We start from the raw sequence: 21,164 nt of genomic DNA, 5'->3' as shown, positions 1-21,164 counted from the left end.
CCTTCGATTAATTTATCCCAATGGAAATGTTTCACAAAAAAATTTATTGAAATCGTATTGAAATGTATGTGAGATTCTCTCTCAGTTTGTCCCATTTCATTATTATTCCATCGATACTTCCATTATAAAATTTTAGTAAATTTTATGATATCTAATATTTCAAAAAATGTGTACTACTTTTCAACGGTGTAATTTAACTTTCCTTATATTTCACAATATTACATTAAATTTCCCAAGGGAAATTATGATTCATTTTGAAATATATTTAATAATTTTTCGATAATTTTCACTTCATTTTTCATCGATTTCGTAGTATTTTCAACAAAATACTTCCATCAGTAATCAATGATGATCTTTTTATAATCGTTAATTGTTGATATTGTCTTAAAATTTCTATTCTTCGCAAATGATTTTTTCCTCGCCACGGAGAAAGTTCCGTTTTTTTCTTTCATTCGCATTTTATATTACAATCGAAGTACTATTCCGCCCCTGGTGCCGACTTCTGATAGCGCTAGGTTCACATTGCTCAATAGTAACATGGCTGAAAGTTTATATATATGTACATAATTATGTACAAACATTGACAGGAAAACTTTCTCGACCGTATCGACGTGTATACAGTTTAGCTGCGTACTTGAATATTTTGCCCATCAATATTCGTAACACTTGCTCGTAAAAATGATACACAGCCTCTTCATTATAAATTCTTCCGGGTAAGTGCCAAAACAGATCGAGTGAAACACATACCGTGTGACAACTGTTTGACAGAACGTGGGGTGACATTTGCCACGTATAGTAAATATTCTGTGTTTCTCATCATTGTTAAGTACCTCATGATACTTATGATATGTAGCGATGTGCAATATTTTTCCTTGTCATTTCAATTTCTAATTCTCACCTGTGTGTAGCGATGTTTTCATGGAGAAACATTGGAAGAGCGCGGTTGCACGTTCGCTTTGCGACTATTTCTTTGACCAACAACGAAGAGTCTTGTCACCAGAGGATACTCCACCAGTGATAGCAACACCGCATCATTATCTTATTAGTATATACCGTTGCAATATGTTCTTCGTAGCAGTATGTATGACAGAAGGTAAGCTTAACTGGATATATATTAGGTATATATAATAGTTTTAGTCATTTTTCATAAGTTTTCACTTTATTTTCACATAGTCAAAAGACTTGGACTTTTGCACACATCTAATAAATAATATAATTCATTGTATAATCTAACATAGGTTGATAGATAAATATTTTTTTCTCATTCTAGTTCCTCCATTATTCGTCATTGAGTTCTTGCATAGGGTAGTGGATACCTTTGAGGATTACTTCAATGAATGCACAGAAACGATCATAAAAGAGAATTATGTGGTTGTATATGAATTGTTGGATGAAATGTTAGACAATGGATTTCCTCTGGCAACAGAATCCAATATATTGAAAGAATTGATCAAGCCGCCTAATATTTTACGCACCATAGCAAACACTGTTACAGGCAAATCCAAGTAGGTGTATCTTAATGTACTGGAACATTTATACACAAGTATGCAAAAAGGTTATCTTATGTATTTCATAATTGTATGTATCTATAGTGTTAGTGCAATTTTACCAAGTGGCCAATTATCCAATGTCCCTTGGAGACGAACTGGAGTGAAGTATACCAATAACGAAGCTTACTTTGACGTTGTTGAGGAAGTGGATGCTATTATCGATCGAACTGGGGCAACTGTATTTGCCGAAATTCAAGGCTATGTATGTGTTTGTAGTACAAACACTTCATAAAGATATTAATATTTCATATATATTAATATATTAAATTACATGTAATTGTGTCTTTTTTTAGATCGACTGTTGCATAAAATTAAGCGGCATGCCGGATCTCACACTTTCATTTATGAATCCAAGATTATTCGATGATGTCAGCTTTCATCCTTGCGTTAGATTCAAGAGATGGGAGGTTTGTATAAGAAATATGTGGTAGATATTATCTAATTTCCGCGAGAAGTAGATTTTTAAGCTTGCATTGTCTTTATTTCAGTCCGAGAGGATACTTTCTTTCATCCCGCCGGATGGTAACTTCCGCCTTCTTTCGTATCATATAGGGTCGCAAAGTATCGTAGCAATTCCAATATATGTAAGACATAATATTAGTCTGAAAGAACCAGGAGGTGGCAGATTGGATATAACTGTTGGACCAAAACAAACTATCGGCAGAACTGTAAGTGCTTTTTTTCACAGATGTATGAAAATCATTATATTACTATTACTGTCACATTGTATGATCTTAATTATCATTATTATCAGCATTAGCGTTATACTATTACAGGTCGAAAATGTGATTCTTGAAATTCCCATGCCAAAGATAGTCCTAAATTGTACTCTAACTCCAAACCAAGGAAAATACTCATTTGATCCTGTCAGCAAAGTGTTATTGTGGGATATCGGAAGAATCGATGTTTCCAAACTGCCAAATCTCAGAGGATCGGTAGGACGATTACAACATACGTAGAAATGAGTACAATAATTTTCTGTTATATGAGAAAAATTATATATTCCAGATTACAATACAAAATTCGACAACCGTTTCTGAGTCAAACCCTGCGATTAATGTACGTAGGACGATACGTATTTATTATACGTATTAGTTTACGTAATTTTTCTTCCTTAAAATTAATAAATTAGCATATCAATTTCAGGTACACTTCACGATTAATCAATTAGCAGTGTCCGGGTTAAAGGTGAACCGACTAGACATGTATGGCGAAAAGTATAAACCATTCAAAGGTGTCAAATACATTACCAAGGCCGGGAAATTTCAAATAAGAATGTAAATAATGATGTATGAGATTCCAGAAAAAAAGAAAAGTTATCTTTTTGAATAATATCAAATATGTAATGTGCTCTGTAAATTGTACGAGTGAATTAATAAGAGCGGCAAATTTACACATGACATGGAGGAAGTATTCTTTTGTTTGTAATAATATAAATATATATATATATACAATGGTGCAAACTTAATTAAGTAAAATTTTAAATATATTCTGGTTTTTATTAATTAAATAAAAAAAATACGTATATATACGTGTGTCCTGTATTTACTATATTGCTTGTTCCACGCTATAAAACGAGATATAACAATAATTAAAAAGAAAAATATCAGTAAACCAGGACAAAACCCTAAACTTCTATCACGAATCGTTGACGTTAATAAGAGGCATATAATCGTCTTTTACGTTGAAGGCTGACATAACATTTTCTTTGCTTCCAAATCCTCCCACGATGGATGAGTGGCATATGTAAACAATCGTTCCATATTAGTAGCATATATTGTGTGGTTACTCACAAGATTTTTATAAATCTGAAGAGGAAATAAAATCACAGTTAAAACATGAATCTAGCAAAACTGCATCTCCTTATTCTTACCTTTAACGTGTGTTGCAAATCGGCCGTGCTAACTGGCTTCAATGGCGGAGGAATAATTTGGGTGGAACATGCGTGTGCAAAAGCAGTAGCTTGCTCGGCTTCTTCAATGGTTGGTTTTGACGCTGGTATTTGACCATGAGGATCTAATACCTCTGTTGACCTATATTGAAATGTTAAAATCCATCCATAACCATTGTGTGGTATAAAAAAGACCAACATTCGCGACTTACCCATTGTGGAGCGGATTTATGTACATGGAGTTTCTTTTCCACGAACTAGGCACTGGTTCTCCGATGTTATAAATGAAAGAGCCATCTCGAGTGGCGTATCCTTTCCTCCGTGTGAAGATTGCAGTGAGTATGTTTTTCAAGAAAATTTGTGTCGCTGCTATAACAATGTGAGCTGTATTATCTTCGGCTCCATCCATATTATTTTCCCACGCAGCGAGCATTAGTCGAGCCAATACAAAAGTTCGATCTGGTAATACGAGTTCTTGGGCGCTGGAGCGATTGGCACCTATGGGTTCATCCCTGACAGGTGATGAGGTTTGACTCAATACTTCCACATACATATCAGCTGGCTGTCATTAAGAAATTATTTAAATGATTAAATATAATTATATTTATGCCAGATATATATATGTGTGTGTGTGTGTGTGTGTGTGTGATACGTTTACATACCTCAAAATTTGATTTATCAGTCTTGTATTTACGTTTCAGCCTCAGTCTTCTCTCCTTCAAATTCTTATCTCTATCTATCTTATGAGTCGGCGTAGTAGCTGCCAATCCACGAACTTTATTAAAGAGACACAACAGGAATTCGTTATGTAGACGAACTTGATCCTCGGTCATGATATTACGTGCTTCGGAGTCAAATTCTTCCTTTGTAGTCTATCAAATCAATAGTTTCATGTGAGTAGTATACAAAATGCTTACACTTGTCACAAATTTGAGTAATTTATATACCTTCATCTGGAACCACAGTTTCATTTTCTCAAAGTACCTGTTGAGGAGACATAAATAAAAATGAGAACTTCCATACAATTTCTAACACGATATGAAATTATGATCAGAAAATAAATTTATAGGTTAGATTATAACCTATATAATGTAGTCAGCGTATTCTACTCTACTCTTTAAGTTAAAAAAAACTCACATTTTTGTATTATCGCCAAGCGATGCCATAAGATTCTTTCTGGCTAAATTTAATTCCTTTGATGTTGTCATCTTTGCGTTCTTTTCTGTTAGATCAAACAAACTTTTACTCTCTTGTTGTTAGTAAATAAAAGCAAAGTTTCTCCGAACTGCCGTCCGATCGGTCATCAAAGAATAATGACAGAGAGAGAGAGAAAGAGCTAATAACTGGTCCGTTCTTTATAGCTACGCTGCTGAACTGATGAAATAAGTTAGAGTAAGACAAAATATACTTATCTCACTCTAACTTACTGCAACAGTGCAGCCATAAAGAACAGACCAAATAGCGAATTCGATGAACACACTAGTGTAAGAACGGATAATGAATATCAACATTTAAGGGTCAATGTTGCAAAAAAACAAACTTTCTAATATTTGTGTGTAATAAATATATTTTACAAAAACATATTTTAACGTCAAATTATATCGATACAAATGTATCTTTATAAATATAAAATATTTTATAAATAATTTTTACTATAAAGATTGTTCAACAGACTTTGTTCTTTTATCACACGTTTTATAATATATAAAAGTCGTTCTACATTAGTTGCAAGTCGATAGTAAATGGATGCAACGCTTACTTATGACTACTAATCAATGGTACTATCGACCCTTCTAATTGATCTGACGCGACAAGCATTGCATCTGCTTATGATCGACTTGTAATTAACGTAGAATAACCTTAATACATATAATATTGTTAAAATTGTCTAAAATTATCAAATATAAATATAATACTTATAAATATTTGTGCATATAAGTTCACAATATCGTAGAGAAGTGATAAAAATACAAAAGGGAAAGTTCTCTACATTGCATATATACATTGTATTGAAGAGATTCAATGTTTTTCTTATATAATTACGATACTTTCAACTGTTTTGAAGCCCTGCTGGAGAGTCAAGGCTTCTTACTTTTTTTTTCTTTCCTGTTAAATTACATTAAGACTCGACGTATGAAATTTTCTCTACCTCTAGTTGTAACTATTTGTCGAGTATATACATTTTACCAAAGGATCTACCATTTCCTTCCGAGCCAGTCTTCGTAATTCTTTTTTCTATTTTTGCGTCCTTTCTTCCGACGTCATCTGATCTCTTTAGATGGAACCTTCGATCGGACGAGATCCCAAGTTATCAATGAAGCGTTCGATTTTGTACATAGGTCCATGACGACTTGAGCATTTCTTATATCACGCATTGCCCCTAAGCAAGTTCCAGCTGCCATATTATATATAGGGGTACCGCTCTACAAAGGAAAAATATATGGAAATTATAGAATGAAATAGAATGAAAATTACTACAGTAACTATTCACTTCATAAACACAATTACTCCGATAGATTAATTGCTGTTTACGTTAAGGAACGTTTTGAGACATTTTACGCGTTATGTGAAAAGAAAATATTCAACCTGATTCCGTGACCTGTAATGCAAATACTCAAAATTAAATACACCAATGGAAAGTCTTACAATGCGTTTATGACGCCAGTCTTGACTTCCACCCATCTCGTGACACTTCCCGAGTTTCGGAGTCTTCTCTGCTCCCTCCAGGCAAAGCATCTGGCCAAGTACTAATTCATTCTTGTCCGTCTCAAACCACATCTGTAAAACATAATTTATAGCTCAGGAGAATTAAAATGAAACTTCCCTTCTTCGATCATAATAATCGACAAATGTACCAACCTGTGATTTAATCCTCAAACACGGCATCAGAATAAGTCGGGAGCCCTTAGTCTTGATATCCTTTTCGCTCTGAATGCAAAGCGCGGAATTTGCAAGTTTGATTTGGTACTGGTCGGTATAATTCCTCTTTCTCGAGTGCCAAGGCTGCATTGGCCTTTGATCAAGCCTCGACCATTTATCCTTCAGTCGTCTCTCCGTATCATCCGGCAATGTCAGTTCGGGATAAACCACCTTCAAGTACCAACCGAAACTCTTACACTTGAGTCTCTGTCGCAACGCCAGCCGTTCCGAGATATCACCGTAGTCGATTCTCCTAGTGTTTCTCAGAAAGTAATCCTTATACTCATCCATCCATACGTGCGCGACGCGCAAGGAATTTTTCAGCATGGTATCCTGCGGGTCGTCCGAGCCGTACGGTCGTCGTCTCCTGAACACATGACCCACTCGTGAACAAGGAATGAGTTCGATACTACCGCCACACATCCATATCTGAAATGGAGAAGGAGTTGACAATACAATACGGCATAGTGAGACAAATCTCGGAGAGAACAAAGCAAAAGTAACTGATTCTTACTCGGAACGATATCTCAAGATTCTCCCCTCCCCAGACGTCCATACCGGTGTCGTATTCCCCAATCTTTGTAAAATATTCCCTGTCGATTGCGAATAATCCCCCAGCCATTGTCGGCGATCTGTTCGTTTAGCAAACGACATACAATCATGAGAATCTACTTAAATACGAATATATACATATATTTGTGACTAAATGCATTTACATATTGATATGTCAAAATGTGTGGAAATATCATCTCACTTGATAGGCTTTACAAAATCGTCCTCTTGTTTTAGCGTTCCAATCGGTAAATTGTCCCATTTGAAATGAAGACCCCAGTTAAAGCCTCCTCTTACCAATGGGCTGCCAGTATATTGAAATGTGTCCGCGTTTATGATGTCTATTACCGGCATAGGCACGATAGTCCTCGAATGGGCGATTCTTGAAAGAAGCGGCTCTATCCACATTTCATTCACCTCTATATGACTATCCAAGAAAATCAAGACGTCACCAGTTGCTTTCCTCGCGCCGAACACTCGTGCTCTGATTAAACCTTCCCTTCTGTCTGTCTTGAAGAAATGCACCTTGGTATTAAAATTGACCTTAATGTAGACTTTTATCTTCTCGTGTAACGTATCGCTGTCGCTATAATCATTCACTAGGATAATTTCGTGCAGTAGTGTCGCTGGCGTCCTCTCAATTATAGAATGCAATGAGCGCAATAAAGTTGTGTAATGCTCATTGTAGAAACAGATGATTATACTAGCATTCGGCAAGTCGGCGGGATATTTTTGTGCCCGGCATAATTTGTGCCTCGTGTCTGGCACAGTTCTTAGAACACCGAGATTGTCTGATATGAGAACGTTGAACGAATAATTCTTGTACCCCTCATCCCTCTTTCGCTGGTCGTCCAAATTCTTCACCATCCCTAATTCATCTAGACCTGTCAAAGTATTTAATCAGTTACATACTTGATTTTGATGGCTTAATGTTAATTCAGGACATAAAGACTGTGACACCTTGGTCCAATGTAACCGCAGGTTTTACCGGAACAGGTTGTAGTTGCTGCAGAAGCAGGTCATTGTTCTCGTAATCTTTATTGCCCTTTAAGTTGTAGGTTTTCTTACCAATCATTGTTTGCTTCTCATTACGGGCGATGATGACATTATCGCGTAACATGATATCCTTCTCACTGTATTCCCCATGCTTAAGTAACGACTCCTTGAGCGCTTGACTAGATATGCCAGGTACTAACATTGTGGGACTGACAGTGATAGTATTTTGCGACAGTCTTGAGTAAAGGTACAGACTGAATGCCCATGTTAAAGAAGCTATTATTATTCCAGACAAGAATGACACGTATCTCGTTGATATCATCTGTTAGAGGAAAATGAAAAGTCAGTCACTTCCCTCAGCTATTCCTGTACAGGTGGTGTTAAACAATTCTTTGCATTTAATGCAATACGCAAAATTAAACTTACATTTGCAATAAATACTTACCGCAAGTTGCAGATCAATTACGTGTACAATTATCAAAGTGTTCAAATGGTTTCCTTGGAATGCATCTCGTAGGACGTAGTGATTTTTTTAATTGATAACCCGGTGCAGGTAAGCTGCCATCTTTATCGAGAACGACGAACGTAAAATGTGCTCGTTTTAGCTGCACTATCTACACTTTATTTTTATTTTATATTCATTCTCAAATTTGAATATTTATCTATTTCACTTTAAATACAGAAAGCTATCATTAAAAGAAATAGATTTTGTAGTTCAGTTCTGCATGATTGAAAGTGATAAAATGATAAAATATTAAATATCTGTGGTGTAAGTAACATGTAGTTCAGCATAAGAAACAGTTTCGTCAACAGCCCCTGTGGCCTAATGGATAAGGCATCGGTCTCCTAAACCGGGGATTGTGGGTTCGAGTCCCACCAGGGGTACAATGATTATTTTTTGTACTTCCATTTTTGCACAACTCTACATTGAATAAAACTCAACATTCTTTTTTAATATCTTTTATCTTAATGACAGCGGTAGACAAAATATGATCGTTGTTATCATCGTCAATGTGAAGTAAAAATAATGTGATTGTAGGGTAGTTTTGATAAAAAATGATAAATACCTTGTGAAAACATTCGTTTATCTTATATTACAAACATGCACAAATATCGAGCGAATATTTATGAAATACCCAACATATTTATAAGGCAATTTTATCTATTTTCTAATAAAGCAGATCTTGCGGTGCATGTGTGTATATACCCAGTATCTATTTACTAAGCCGCTTTTTTTCCGATTTTCTTATCGGAGTTGGCGGCATAGTGAGTAATAAATCTTGCAGATGGGTCGGTGACACCCTTCACCCAGCGTGGCATCCAGAAGTAGGGCGTAAAACTTTCCGCCTGTCCTTCATAATGTGACTCGAAAACATTTCTGTAACAGAAAAAGAAAAGTAACATATCGGCCAATTCAATGGGACAAATTACTTTCGTTTGATGAAATGTTCACATATTACCTATAATAGAGCGCTTCCTTTGTCTTTGGTGTGCAATGAGGATATTTAACGCAAGCTTCTTCCAGATCTTTATCCTGAACACGATCCTCTACGATTTCCTGGATTATTTGGAACAAAGATTTCTTAATGGAAGCGACGCCATCGCTGAAAGCTTCCTTATGTCTCCAAAGTATATTGGCAGGTAGTAAACCAGTTCCATCAAATGCAGATCTTAACAAGTGTTTTTCGATTCCATCTGTGCACACACAAAAATAACCATCTTATTTTTGTTACATTAATGTTACTCACTATAGAAAGTATAATTTAATCAGTAACATGCTCCGCGTATGATACCATTTAAGTTGCCATTGCTCTACCTTGGGGCTGTCTACTTCCAGAATCCAACGATAAATAATAATTGGTGAACTGAAGATCCAAGAATGGAACTCTGAGCTCTAAACTAAAAGCACTGGTCGTTCTATCTGCTCTCAAACCATCGTATAAATAAATATCCTTTAACAATCGAAGAGATTCGTTGTGTGCGTCCGCTGCATTAGGCGCGTCTCTGAAGTAGATGTAGCCTTGGGCTAATTCATCTGCACCTTCCCCACTGAAGATCACAGTTGTCTCCGTATTTCGCTTTATGTATCTCGAGAGGATGTACATTCTGTAATAAAAAAATGTTTTCGGTGTGATGTACAGCATCTTTAATTATCAATATATAAATTATATGATAAAGGAAGTTGAGATCCTTCTCTCCTTGATTATATATGATAAAAATTATAAACTTTTTTCTACTCTTGAATGTGTAACATTAAACGAGTTGGAAATTTTCAAACTAGATTCCTGTTAAAGCAATATTTTTATTACCCAATCGAGGCTCGGATGGTAGTGATGTCGTATGTCTCTAGAGAATAAATAACTATGTCCAATACATCAATTACATCCTGCTGTGTAAAAATAATTTCATGATGTTCAGTCCCGATGTATTCTGCGACCTATCATATAAGAAATTCAAGTTTATTTCCAGCTGCACAATTATTGATCAAGAGAGATAAAACAGAAATGCGTAAATATAAATGTATAACCAACCTGTCTGGCAGCAATGATATCTGGACTGTCTCCCATACCTATCGCAAAACTTTGTATTTTGTACGGTAGATTATGTTCTTTTGCTTGCTTCATCAGTAAAGCTGCGATTAAACTAGAATCTAGCCCACCTGATAGTAGACACCCTATTCGTCTGTCGCCCATTAGTCGTTTTTCCACAGCTGCCGAAAGTAACTTTTGAATATTGCCATAAATATCTTTCGGGTTCAAAGCTGTAAAAAATGGACGTTGCACAATATGCTTCTAATTTATGACTATTTATGATTTCATGTACTCACCAACCCAAGGAGTATGCACTTGAAAGGAAGGTTTGTCGCCAGGTTTATGATAATTGACGCATTTCAAAAACTTGGTTCGACCGTCATTTAAAATTTCATATTCTTCATAATGACCGGGAGGGAATGGTTCTAGAACCGATTTGCCATTTATGCGTTTTGATATTGCCATTAAACCCTAAAATTTATCGTGATAATAGATTATTTTATTGAAACTTTTTATTTAGAATTATAAGAAATAACGAGTCTTTTAATACCAGTACCTTGCTCTCTGAACAAATGGCTAATTGGCCATCATCCGAACGTAATCTAAATAGCGGCCTTACACCGTACGGATCTCTGCCAATTAGAACTCTTCTTTTGTCAACATCCATTAAGCAAAATGCAAATACACCGTCCAAGGATCGAGCTACTTTATCGGCACCACCGTGAGCGTATAAATGCATAATGACCTCGACATCGCATTTAGTAGTGTATTCAAAGTCATATTGTTTTCCTATCTACAATATTGAATATATATTTTTAATATAATATATAACATATACATTCAATATTAAATGATAAATATATTACTTTCTTCCAGTTGTATAACTCCCCATTGGACAGAAGAAAGAGATGAGGATACCTGCAAATTCTCATTGGCTGCATTCCATACAGACCGTCGACAATAGCCAATCTATGAAATCCCAGATATCCATTCTGTAAGATAGAAATTAATGAAAAATATACAAATGTACAAATGTACATATACAAACAATAAATAACACAAATGGTTTAATTCTGAACACACACCTTGACCCTGTTATCAAATTCAATCTTAAAAGCTTCCGGGCCACGGTGCGATATTTTGTCGAAATTTTCGCAGATACAAGTCAAAGGATCCGTGTCCAAACCAAATAGTGCCCAAATCCCACACATATTGCCAATATTACTGATTTTCCTTTATCCTTAATTGCGATATACTGAGCTGCAGAAAAGATTTCATGCATCTTTGCAAAGGTCAAAGAAATACTAAAATGTTATGCAACAGCTTTGACATTTTCACAACATAATAAAATAAAAATTTACAGATGTGCTCCCAATAAAAATATACATTATTTATTTCATGTTTCTGTATCAGTAAATTAACTACGTGTATGTACAAGAATAAAAGAAAAGAATGCATGTTACATGATTACATATGATGTTCAGTACTCACGTTTCTAAATAGGTATGGCACATGCGGCCGTTCACATACACGTGCAGTACTGAACCGCTGCTGATGCAATAATGCTGAAGTATTGAAGTTACAGCTGCGAGGAATGCTTTTAGACGATTCAGCGGCAACTCGTTTGCAAATATCAGCAACACTTCCTGTCACTTGCAGTGAAACAGATATACGTTCCACATTCAAGAGCGAGTAAGAGGGAAGTAATCGAATGTCGGACTGCGTTCGCGCCTTAACTGCCGCGCGCAGTAAGCGTCATTCTATTTTCCTCTGGCATGTAATGAACAATAAAGACAGACTGACGCTTTACAGCGCATGAGTATCCAAATCGAACGCAACCTGGTCAGTTAACCGAAACGAACTAACCTCTTATCTGAGAGCGATAAGTCGATGATCCGAACGCTCTATCGCGTATCGGAATGAAAGATTCGAGTGCATCGCTGAATTTTATACGTCAGTTCGAATGGGTACCGATATTTCTTTCGTCATTGGTGCAGCCAATTCAGCTAAAAAGAACAGACGAAATGTGAACGCCAAATACCGACGGTGATAGCGCGCGATCACCGGGCAACTCGGGGAACGCCATTACCGACACCGTGAACATCGACCGTCGACAAACTGCGCGCCTCGCCGCGCGCGTCGCTGGCGAGTCAGTCGGTAATCCGACAGCCAATGATCGCTCGGTGGCGCCGTACGACGAAGGCGGCGGGTATCGCGTGCTGCTCTCTAGCACGACGGCCATGGTACAGAGTGACGGCGGAGGTCGGCTCGTCGACTCGTCGGCGCCTCTCCTTTCCGGTTTTACCCCCTTTTTCCGTTCGATTCCCCGGGGGGACCGCGCGCGCGCTTCTCTAGCGGGGCGATATTTCGCGCGTGCTCTAACCCGCTGCCTTCGGCTCGCTGGCGATCCCTCTCCGGATGCGGCGTGCTGACCGCGTCGGGTGTGTCAACGTAATCGCATCGTCGGGACCGCACGGACACGTACTCGCCGGTGACCGACTCGAACGGAACAGCACGGAGCAGCGGCACGGGCAGCTCGGCACGGGCTTCACGGCGGTCAGCTGGTCGCCCGTCGTACGCTCGTCTTAGATGCTGGTCGCGAAAGCGCGCGGGACGACGGTACGGACAGTCGGCGCTCGCCGGTGCTGCAAGGAGGATGTGTGCCGGCGGCGTCATGGCCTATAATAGCGCGTCACCATAGCCTCCGAAAGGTAGGAAGTTTATATCCGTCTCCGTGAGTGACTGACTGACTGACTGACTGACCGACCATCTGTCTGTGCGTGTGCGCGCCGAGTTTCGAAGATTTTATTACCGTTCCGCGTTTCCCTTACGTCTCGGAGCAGTGTCGGGATCGCGACGTCGTCGTCGTCACCGGAAGGAGGAGAAAGAGAGAAGAAGAGGCGAAGGACGTTTATTCTTTCTTTCTCCGGAAGGGTTTAGAGGCTATAGTGTTTTTCGAGTGCCGCGCCACGTAACAGTGCCCGACCGAAAGTTCCGATACATTCCGCGATATTTGCACGCCGCACGTCGCTCCGGCGCGTCGCACCGTCGCGGACGTTTCCTCGCGATCGCTTTAGCGCGCTTCGCCTCGCCTTGTCGTGGGAGGTCAAGTTCGCGCGAATTCGTCGCCGAGGACCCGGCCGGTCGATAGCCGCGAGACGAGGGGCAGACCGTCGGAAAACGACGGTCGTCGAATTGCGAGAGAGAGAGAGACACGCCACGCGGCGTTTCCGCGTCGTTCCGCGCGGCGCCTTATCGCCATCGCCGGAGTGTCGTGCGCGCGGCGGCGATGTCCGACCGTCGGGGCCGAAATCGCGGCGTCTCCGTCGCTCTATGCCTCGCCGTGCTCGTCGCATCCGAGCCTACCTAACCTCCTCTCCGCGCGCTACGTGTGCTACGTCCGAATCGAGCGCGAGTGCGAAAGAATCGATCGATCGGCGGCGGACTACCCCGAGGCAACCGGTACATAATTCACGGTGATTCGCGTTAAGATAACGCGCCGCCGCGAACTTCCTACCGCGCACCGTGCCGTTTTCTCGTCGGTTGTGTATTATCAAACCGCCGGGAGCCCCGGCTGCCGGTTGTCGAGAGAGAGAGAGAGGGTTATGCACCTTCGCGACGCGAGATAAGAGAAAGAGAGATCGATTTATGAATTAATGACGACGACGACGACGTCGTCGTCGTCGAGGATTCGTGGGTAGTCGCGATCACGCTCGGCAATCAAGGTAAGCCTGCGCCTACCTAATGATTCTCTCTGTACAGTGTGTGTGAGTGCGTCTGTGTGTGTGTGTGGTATACTTAGAAATACGGAGCATCGCGCTCTCGCTTTCGTACGTTGACTCTTTCCGTACCCTCTTTGTCGCCCTTTATGCTCCATTTTTTCCCAGCATATACGTGTTACGTTATCTCGCGGCACCGTCGGACGTTGTTGCTGTTGTTGATTCGTGTCGGCTTATCGATCGCTTCGCTTAATTATCGTAACACGTGGCCGCCCCGACTCTCGCCGCGAACTGCTCGCACGTAAGGAAATGACGCTTACGACCTAACCTAACCTGACGTTTTTATTACCATCGTTTAACGGGCATTCGATCGTACTACTTTCACGGATGTGCTTTTTCACGTTTTTTTCGCCCTCTCGTTCATCCACCGTCACCTGCAATCGAGCTCGGTTCCGCTTTTATTAACGCAAGCGTCTTGATTCAGTAATAAGTAAGTTAATGGTCGCATTGTCGCTCCGTTTCTCAAATATTTTCGACGCGTACCGCGTCCCGCATAGTTCTTTGAGACTTCCCCTTTTATGGTTCGAAAAAAAAAAAAAAAACGTTTCTTCTCCATTTTTTCCGCCGATTTCTTCGGTTTCTGTCCCAAGGACGTAAAAATTTGTTTTAGAAAAATTCAAATTGTGTTCAGTTAAAACCTATCACATTTACTTTTTTAAAGAGAATATATGTAAGAAACTAAAAAAAGATCCGCGAAAATATGGGGGAAAAAAGTGTGTTTTTCCGAAACTTTAAAGCTATATTCCTTCTTTATTCTCGAATAAGTTATCTCACTCCCGTCCCAGTAGAGGCACGTTCTCTTTATCAGCGTCATGCACGATGCACTCTTTCTGCATTTAAAACGAGTTAGCTATACACTCGAGATTTGGCAGAAGGAGAAGATTCACATGGCAAGGTCCATGGCGTACACAAAAGCGCAAGCAGCAAGCAAGTTGACCAACCACAGTTGGGCAATTATTTTCGGACCGATTGCCCGATTATTCTTAGACCGTAAAGGAGAATATCGATTGTATTTGGTTAATTTTGCTTACCGCTCACGTCTTATTGCCTACACTGAAAATTGAGTTTGCTTGCTATCTACCTGACAGTGAATAAACAAATGCATTTTGTTCGAAGGAAACCAAATTTTTAATTATAAGATCCAAATTTGATTCATGAGAACTAGAAATTTGCTTTCCTTCAACCGAAACGCGTTTGGTCGCCCATTATCAAGTAGATCCAAACAAACTCTATTTTCAGTGTGGTTAAAACACGCCGCATTTACTTTCTTCCGTAAAGAAAGTCGAAAACTGGAAAAGTCCGCGAGAAAATCGGGAAAGAAACGATTTTCTTTTTCCGAAACCTCAAAACTATAGCAAAAATTCGAGCGTAACGAGCGATAAGACACGACGAGCGCTCTCGGATGTGTAAGTAACCCTTTAAAAGCATACCTCTCGATGCCTCTTGCGACAACATAAACACCGTTAACCTTCGTCGCTGACGACATTGTCGTGACTTTCGTGCGAAGTCGCGCGGCGGATCGGTTTCCCGCGAGAGGCTCGCGAAAGTGAGAGTCACCGTCAGAGCCCACCGTCGACGTACATTCGTATTATCGCGGAAAGCCGATAATAATAGAGTGTACTCTCGTACGAACGGTTGAAACTGATAAAAAGTCGGGGCGCGTCCGACGAGAACGATTGTATCGTGCCGGCTGGTGGACCGATCGCGACGACCGCCGCTGGCCGCGTTGCGCGGCCTTTATGGGAAACACGTGGTGAGAACGTAAGCATCGTCGCGATCTCCGATGGAGCGTAATCGCCTCTGTGATTACACACGACGACGACGGTGGTGGCAATGCAGTGCGGCGCGGAGCTGCGGTAATAACGCGAAGCCGCGATAACGGGTGCAAAACGCCGTCTGTACATGCGAACGATATCGCCGTCGACACGCGTTTTATTATCCGCCGTCAAACCGCTAAAGTTGATTTCCCCCTTCTCCCGACAAACGGCGAGCAGCTGATCCGCGCGAGTTTACGGGCCGGTTACGCGCTTCGCGGGGAGGTCGCGTCGCATTCTCGCGACGGAGCGGAGAATGAGAGTGAGAGATACTCCTCCACTGTAGAAACGACAGCAGCTCACGAAAGTTCACGGCATAATTTTAGAGTTTCGAAAAAAATCGTTTTTATCGCCATTCTTCCACGGATTTTCTTTTCTTTTCTTCTCTGCGGAAAAAAGTGGCAGGTTTCAGACGAATCTTTCTAAACGAATTTTGGCATCCTTGGGACAGAAACCGAGGAAAAATTGCGAAAAATCCGCGGAAAGATTGGGAAAAAATGAGTTTTTCCGAAGTTTTAAAACTATGGCTCACGGAAAAGTTACGTTGCGTTCTCATGGCGAAATGGAGAAAAGGAGTGAGAGTTGTTTCTCTATCGTAAAAATGACAATTGCCGATCCGCAAAAGTTCACAGTAACTATTTTAAAGTTTCGCAAGCAAACCGTTTTTTCCTCCATTTTTCTACGGATTTTTTTATTTCTTACTTTCTTTACGGAAACAAGTAAATGCGGCAGGTTGTAAGTACACTAAAAAATAAGTTTGGTTGAATGTACCTGACAGTGGACAGTCAAACGCGTTTTGGTTGAAAGAAACAAAACTTCTAATTCTCATGAATCAAATTTGATTCTTACAACCAGAAATTCTATTTCCTTCCAAACACGCATTTGCTTGTCCAGCATTAAGTAAATCCAACCAAACTCATTTTTAAATGCGAACATATGTGAATTTTTCTGAACGAATTTGTACCCTTGAGAAAAAAATCTACGAAAAAAATTGGGGGGGGGGAAAAAACAGTTTTTCTGAAACCATAAAACTATAGTTGACGGGGAGGTTGCATTGCGCTCTCGTGGCGACAAGGAGAGGGAAAGAGCGAGAGATGTTCTTTCTTCCACCGTAAAAATGAGTGAGCCAGTGTGCGAGCATGGTGTATCGGTTGCGTATACGTAGCCAAGTATCCGGAATCGTTCCGGAAGCCTGCCGGCCCCTGCGATAAATGCCACGAGGTCGAGGATATCGACTAATTAGTCGCGATTGTTACGCGACGAGCAGGGAGAAGCGACGAGAGCAGTCTGTAAAGGGCGAAGCGTCGAATCGGGTGCAGTTAACACCTATAATACCAAGGCATACAGGCGCACGGCGGTGCGTATGCGCGAAAGAATTGTTTGCGTTTTCTATCTTGCTCGAGAAATGATCTTACGTGCGAGAGAAAGAGAGATAAAACACTACATATGCATTTGTTCAATATATTATCACGAACAAAAGCAAAATACACATTATCCCGCCGGTGAAACACTTAATAAAATATTTTTCTTTCTCTCTCTCTCTCTCTTTCTCTCTCTTGAATAAATTTATCCCGGGCAGAGGTGGGAGGAGGAGGAGGAGGCGGCTTGTGTGTAAAACACTTTCTTCCTTCGTTCATCGTGAATATGTGGCCATCGTGGCTGATGTTAAAAATCGCGAGTATATTCAAGTATATACGTGAATAAATGTTACAGTCGGTTCTCCCCTTAAAAACGACATATGCACAACGTGGCGCGACTTGGCGTCGAGCAACGGAATCGCTCTCGCGGAGGAAGCTCGCGAGACCGCCGTTTAAGCCGCGGCAGACAACGTGGCGACAGAGAGATCCGCCGAGTGCAGAGATTCGAGTCATCCTCGATAACGTCTCATCCGCGGAAACTTTTGGCAACGCATCGTGAGCGAAATTCATGTCCCTTTGCTGTTACGAGATACGCAATCGACCATATACTATATATCTATATACCGTTTCAAGTTGCAACTCGCGTGTTTGAAACGGTCGATTCTTTCGGACGTGTTCATAGGCGATGGCGGTAAAGATTGTTCCTGGTGATGCGTCGGCGATCGACGAGGAGGGAAAGTTTCCCTCGTCGCTGTTTCTGTAACCTTCGATAAAACGGAATTCGGAGTCGACATTGTCGAAGTCAAATCTAGTTTGTATTAGAAATTGCATTTCGACGTTCTTTCCGCCTCGAGGATGCTTCGCTCGACGATTCGTCGTTGTTTTTGTAGCCTTCGACAGCTCGGGATTTGGATTCGAAATTGTTGAAGTCAGATCCAATGTGAATTCGAAATGGTTAAAGTCGAATCCAGCTTGGGTAGAAAATCGTATTTCGTTATTCTTCGCATCATCTAGTACGACGGCGTACAAGAGGATGTTCCCTCTCTCGGTCTCGCGCTCCAGCTTTTCCGCTTTGAAAAACATGCCAACGATGAGATCACACGCGTCTCTATAAGCAGCTCGAAATTCTCGGTAGAGTTGATGCAACAACGGTACAAAGCTTGTCTCACACGCGAGTGATGCTCGCCCCGGTCCAAAAGGTATCCAGGGTCCGTTAAAACTAAAGGCGATCTTGCGCTTTTTCCCGCCGTTGATGTCGAGCGTCACGAGCGAAGAAGAAGCGACGGCCTGCTGTCGATTCGCACGGGATTCCTTCGCTCGACGCGGTCGCTTTGCTCACTTGTGGACGATAATTGATACAGAGCACGTGCTTACCAGTGATCGTCACGCGCTCGAGCTAAGATAGATCGCTCCAGCCTCTCGGCCACTTGATCGTCCGCGCGATTTACAAAACCGTCGCGCGTTGCTCGGACGAAATTCGAGACTGAGCTCTCTCTCTCTCTCTGCAATTTCGCATGCCACACGAACCGGCACGATAGCCTTAACATTTATTAGACCAAGTTTATCAGAATTTTTCGGTCGCACGCATTATTCAAGGAAATGGCAACGATATTTCATGTCACTTTTTTTACACGCGACGTTATGTTTTACGCTACAAACACCACCGTGTCTGAATAATATTCGAGGTATCCGTTGCTTTTTTTCTCGAATACTTAACAATCTCACGATGCACGAATATGCAGACATTCATAAATTTTAATGGACCTAGAGCTTTGAAGGCGAATTCGTTTAAAAAAGTTCACGTGCGTTCGTTTAAAACCTGCCACGTGTACTTTTTTCCGCAAAGAAGATAAGAAACCGAAAAAAGTCCGTAGAAAAGTGGGGGAGGGGGTATTTTCCGAAACTTCAAAATTATACCGCGCACTTTTGCGAATCAGCTTCAGGAAAATATTCATCGAAATAATTCAAATTGAGAGTTAAACTCAAATTCAGTCGATTGTACAAATCGAGCTAATTGATTTTTACAAAAAAAAAAACATTTGTTGCTCTTTTAATCTTTAGTTGGTGAAAGTACAAACTCAATATCTAATTCCACGAAACGATCATAAAGCAAACACATTTATCGGTCGTGTTCACCGTTTACTTAACCCGTAAGAGTGGGCGCGTGAATATTTGAGGAATAATACAAGTGCTGTTTATATCCTATTTATAACCGAGATTCTCAAATGTTATTGACTACTTCACTAAATCCAAGATAAGTAGTAGAGGCAAGTTACTGAGACTCTTATATTAAGAGCGCCAATGTGTAGATAAAAACGAAACAGAGAAACATTCGTTTGTTCATGCGTCTGTGGATCAATTTGACCCCCACGCGTCCACTTACAGATTAATCTTTTACCAGAGGCAAAATTACACTCCTATTATGCAAACATCTTGATAGTTGGAAGAACGTCTACATTACACACACACACACACACATACACAAACGTGACTACGTTTAAGTTTCATCCAACTTTTACCGCCGCTAAATTTCGTAGTTAAAATTAAAAAGATCGAGGTATCCGTTGCTTTTTTTCTCGAATACTTAACGATCTCATGATGCACGAATATGCAGACATTCATAAATTTTAATGGACCTAGAGCTAACATTCCCATGTCTCGATCTGACTCAACTTTTATTCGATTTGCAGTTTGCGTAACAAAATTTCCGTAACCCTGAGACTTAGTTCTTTTCACCTGATTTTTTTTTTAGCGTAAGTATTAAGGTTATCGTACTGGTCTGCATGGCAATTTTGTGCTTACCTACCATGACACGATCGACTGTCTTGACGCACGCGACAACTTCGCTTCGTTAATTATCCCCTTTGTACACGTCGTTACTCTCGCTCCATTTTTGTATCGCATTAGTTGACTGGTAAATGCCAACGTAAGATCGGCAACAGGCTATTCGACATATATAGTAATCTTATCGCGAAAACTGACCGTAATTACGTTAAAGTCGAGCGCACTGTTTAGCAGCCGGGTCATGAGGCAAAACGCTGACGATGTTTTATATGCGGTTTATTATAAACCAGTATAAACGACCGTGTGTACGTTTATTATAGCATTTATTTCGCAGCTTCTTTTCTCACCCTTGCTTTTCGTCTCTCGTCTGTGTAATTGCGACGAAAATAACGAGCCAAGAAAAACGCGCACACATTTCTTCGTCGTCAAATCGCTGTGGAGCGGTAATCGATTTTGTTTTCGAACAGAAAACAAGTTTCTTCGAACGCTTTTTTTTTCTTGGGCGTTTTGTGTGAATGTACACAGAAAAAATAGTCTTATATAGAGAATAGACATTCTCATGTATAAATAAGAATATTATAATCTTCTTAGAAGATTTTTAGTCTTGAATTGATTGAATTTATATTGATGCAAGTATTACTTGAACTCAATTCAAGATTAAAAATCTTCTAAGAATATTATGATATTCTTGCTTATATATGATAATATCTGTCTCGATTTAAAACTAATTTCTTTTCCGTATAATATTTCCGACTTGAGGAATTAAAAAAATTTTCCGATTTCCGGAGCACGTTGCGTATTACTTTACGGCAACAAGGAGAAAATAACGAAACAATTTCTCAATTTAGCGCATAGCTGAGGGCGGTAAGCGTTAAAAATTTTCAGCGCGCATAAAATTATATAAATGAGAGTAGGTCGCGATTATTCAGCGAGGAGGTGCGGCTTAAAAGTTCAACGAGTACGACGGTCTCGAATCAGCTGTTTGTTTTC

At 40.3% G+C, this 21,164-nt stretch overlaps 5 protein-coding genes and 1 non-coding gene across 9 annotated transcripts in view; 3 read left to right on the top strand and 3 right to left on the bottom strand.

Moving 5' to 3' along the window:
- Window positions 1-526: 526 nt before the first annotated feature.
- LOC106743629 (AP-3 complex subunit mu-1) lies at window positions 527-2,969 on the top strand. Its single transcript, XM_014617650.1, has 9 exons — window positions 527-713; window positions 909-1,093; window positions 1,271-1,505; window positions 1,593-1,752; window positions 1,844-1,957; window positions 2,039-2,218; window positions 2,327-2,485; window positions 2,559-2,609; window positions 2,697-2,969. The coding sequence occupies exons 1-9, from the start codon at window positions 679-681 to the stop codon at window positions 2,829-2,831; spliced, it is 1,254 nt and encodes a 417-aa protein (XP_014473136.1). The 5' UTR covers window positions 527-678; the 3' UTR covers window positions 2,832-2,969.
- Window positions 2,970-3,027: 58 nt separating this feature from the next.
- LOC106743630 (transcriptional adapter 1-like) lies at window positions 3,028-4,856 on the bottom strand. Its single transcript, XM_014617651.1, has 6 exons — window positions 4,579-4,856; window positions 4,389-4,425; window positions 4,104-4,313; window positions 3,654-4,003; window positions 3,424-3,583; window positions 3,028-3,358 (listed from the first exon to the last, which is right to left on the bottom strand). Exons 1-6 carry the CDS (start codon window positions 4,647-4,649, stop codon window positions 3,230-3,232), a joined length of 957 nt encoding a protein of 318 aa, XP_014473137.1. The 5' UTR covers window positions 4,650-4,856; the 3' UTR covers window positions 3,028-3,229.
- Window positions 4,857-5,037: 181 nt separating this feature from the next.
- On the bottom strand, window positions 5,038-8,467 carry LOC106743626 (polypeptide N-acetylgalactosaminyltransferase 35A-like). 2 transcript variants are annotated; one of them, XM_014617644.1, is made up of 7 exons: window positions 8,354-8,467; window positions 7,873-8,230; window positions 7,115-7,796; window positions 6,875-6,992; window positions 6,301-6,789; window positions 6,088-6,219; window positions 5,038-5,864 (listed from the first exon to the last, which is right to left on the bottom strand). In XM_014617644.1, exons 2-7 carry the CDS (start codon window positions 8,228-8,230, stop codon window positions 5,703-5,705), a joined length of 1,941 nt encoding a protein of 646 aa, XP_014473130.1. In that variant the 5' UTR covers window positions 8,354-8,467; the 3' UTR covers window positions 5,038-5,702. The 2 variants fall into 2 exon arrangements, with proteins under 2 accessions (XP_014473130.1, XP_014473131.1); XM_014617645.1 differs by having other exon boundaries at window positions 7,981-8,230.
- A 253-nt stretch (window positions 8,468-8,720) lies between these two features.
- Trnar-ccu lies at window positions 8,721-8,793 on the top strand. Its single transcript has one exon. It is a non-coding gene; the product is annotated as a tRNA-Arg (tRNA).
- Window positions 8,794-8,972: 179 nt separating this feature from the next.
- On the bottom strand, window positions 8,973-12,457 carry LOC106743627 (asparagine synthetase [glutamine-hydrolyzing]). Its single transcript, XM_014617647.1, has 10 exons — window positions 11,931-12,457; window positions 11,525-11,699; window positions 11,306-11,431; window positions 10,996-11,232; window positions 10,736-10,910; window positions 10,440-10,669; window positions 10,218-10,345; window positions 9,725-10,014; window positions 9,369-9,603; window positions 8,973-9,286 (listed from the first exon to the last, which is right to left on the bottom strand). Exons 2-10 carry the CDS (start codon window positions 11,648-11,650, stop codon window positions 9,130-9,132), a joined length of 1,704 nt encoding a protein of 567 aa, XP_014473133.1. The 5' UTR covers window positions 11,651-11,699; window positions 11,931-12,457; the 3' UTR covers window positions 8,973-9,129.
- Window positions 12,458-12,704: 247 nt separating this feature from the next.
- LOC106743610 (dentin sialophosphoprotein) overlaps window positions 12,705-21,164 on the top strand; it is a 65,685-nt gene continuing 57,225 nt past the window's right edge. For 2 of the 3 annotated variants that reach the window (XM_014617610.1, XM_014617608.1), the window contains exon 1: window positions 12,705-13,150. The gene's annotated coding sequence lies outside the window, so the exon portion shown is untranslated. Of the gene's footprint in view, window positions 13,151-13,860; window positions 14,165-21,164 lie in introns of those variants that run through there. The other variant, XM_014617609.1, reaches the window with a different exon arrangement.

The sequence above is a fragment of the Dinoponera quadriceps genome, unplaced genomic scaffold (genome assembly GCF_001313825.1).
Source record: "Dinoponera quadriceps isolate SergipeBrazil2010 unplaced genomic scaffold, ASM131382v1 scaffold1115, whole genome shotgun sequence".
NCBI classification, from domain to species: domain Eukaryota; kingdom Metazoa; phylum Arthropoda; class Insecta; order Hymenoptera; family Formicidae; genus Dinoponera; species Dinoponera quadriceps.
This window is presented reverse-complemented; position numbering and strand designations above follow the sequence as displayed.

What these genes read in the sequence shown, in the direction of transcription:
- LOC106743630 (XM_014617651.1), bottom strand. Translation starts at nt 4,649, where the DNA reads ATGACAACATCAAAGGAATTAAATTTAGCCAGAAAGAATCTTATGGCA. An exon ending in CTTGGCGATAATACAAAAAT is followed by an intron (nt 4,426 to 4,578) that starts GTGAGTTTTTTT and finishes TCTCCTCAACAG; the next exon opens with GTACTTTGAGAAAATGAAAC. An exon ending in AACTGTGGTTCCAGATGAAG is followed by an intron (nt 4,314 to 4,388) that starts GTATATAAATTA and finishes TTGATTTGATAG; the next exon opens with ACTACAAAGGAAGAATTTGA.
- LOC106743627 (XM_014617647.1), bottom strand. Translation starts at nt 11,650, where the DNA reads ATGTGTGGGATTTGGGCACTATTTGGTTTGGACACGGATCCTTTGACT. An exon ending in ATATCATTGCTGCCAGACAG is followed by an intron (nt 10,346 to 10,439) that starts GTTGGTTATACA and finishes CTTATATGATAG; the next exon opens with GTCGCAGAATACATCGGGAC. An exon ending in AAGGAAGCGCTCTATTATAG is followed by an intron (nt 9,287 to 9,368) that starts GTAATATGTGAA and finishes TTTCTGTTACAG; the next exon opens with AAATGTTTTCGAGTCACATT.
- LOC106743626 (XM_014617644.1), bottom strand. Translation starts at nt 8,230, where the DNA reads ATGATATCAACGAGATACGTGTCATTCTTGTCTGGAATAATAATAGCT. An exon ending in TGCGGTTACATTGGACCAAG is followed by an intron (nt 7,797 to 7,872) that starts GTGTCACAGTCT and finishes ATACTTTGACAG; the next exon opens with GTCTAGATGAATTAGGGATG. An exon ending in ACTGGCGTCATAAACGCATT is followed by an intron (nt 5,865 to 6,087) that starts GTAAGACTTTCC and finishes TTTCCTTTGTAG; the next exon opens with AGCGGTACCCCTATATATAA.
- LOC106743629 (XM_014617650.1), top strand. Translation starts at nt 679, where the DNA reads ATGATACACAGCCTCTTCATTATAAATTCTTCCGG. An exon ending in AGCAGTATGTATGACAGAAG is followed by an intron (nt 1,094 to 1,270) that starts GTAAGCTTAACT and finishes TTCTCATTCTAG; the next exon opens with TTCCTCCATTATTCGTCATT. An exon ending in ACTGTTACAGGCAAATCCAA is followed by an intron (nt 1,506 to 1,592) that starts GTAGGTGTATCT and finishes ATGTATCTATAG; the next exon opens with TGTTAGTGCAATTTTACCAA.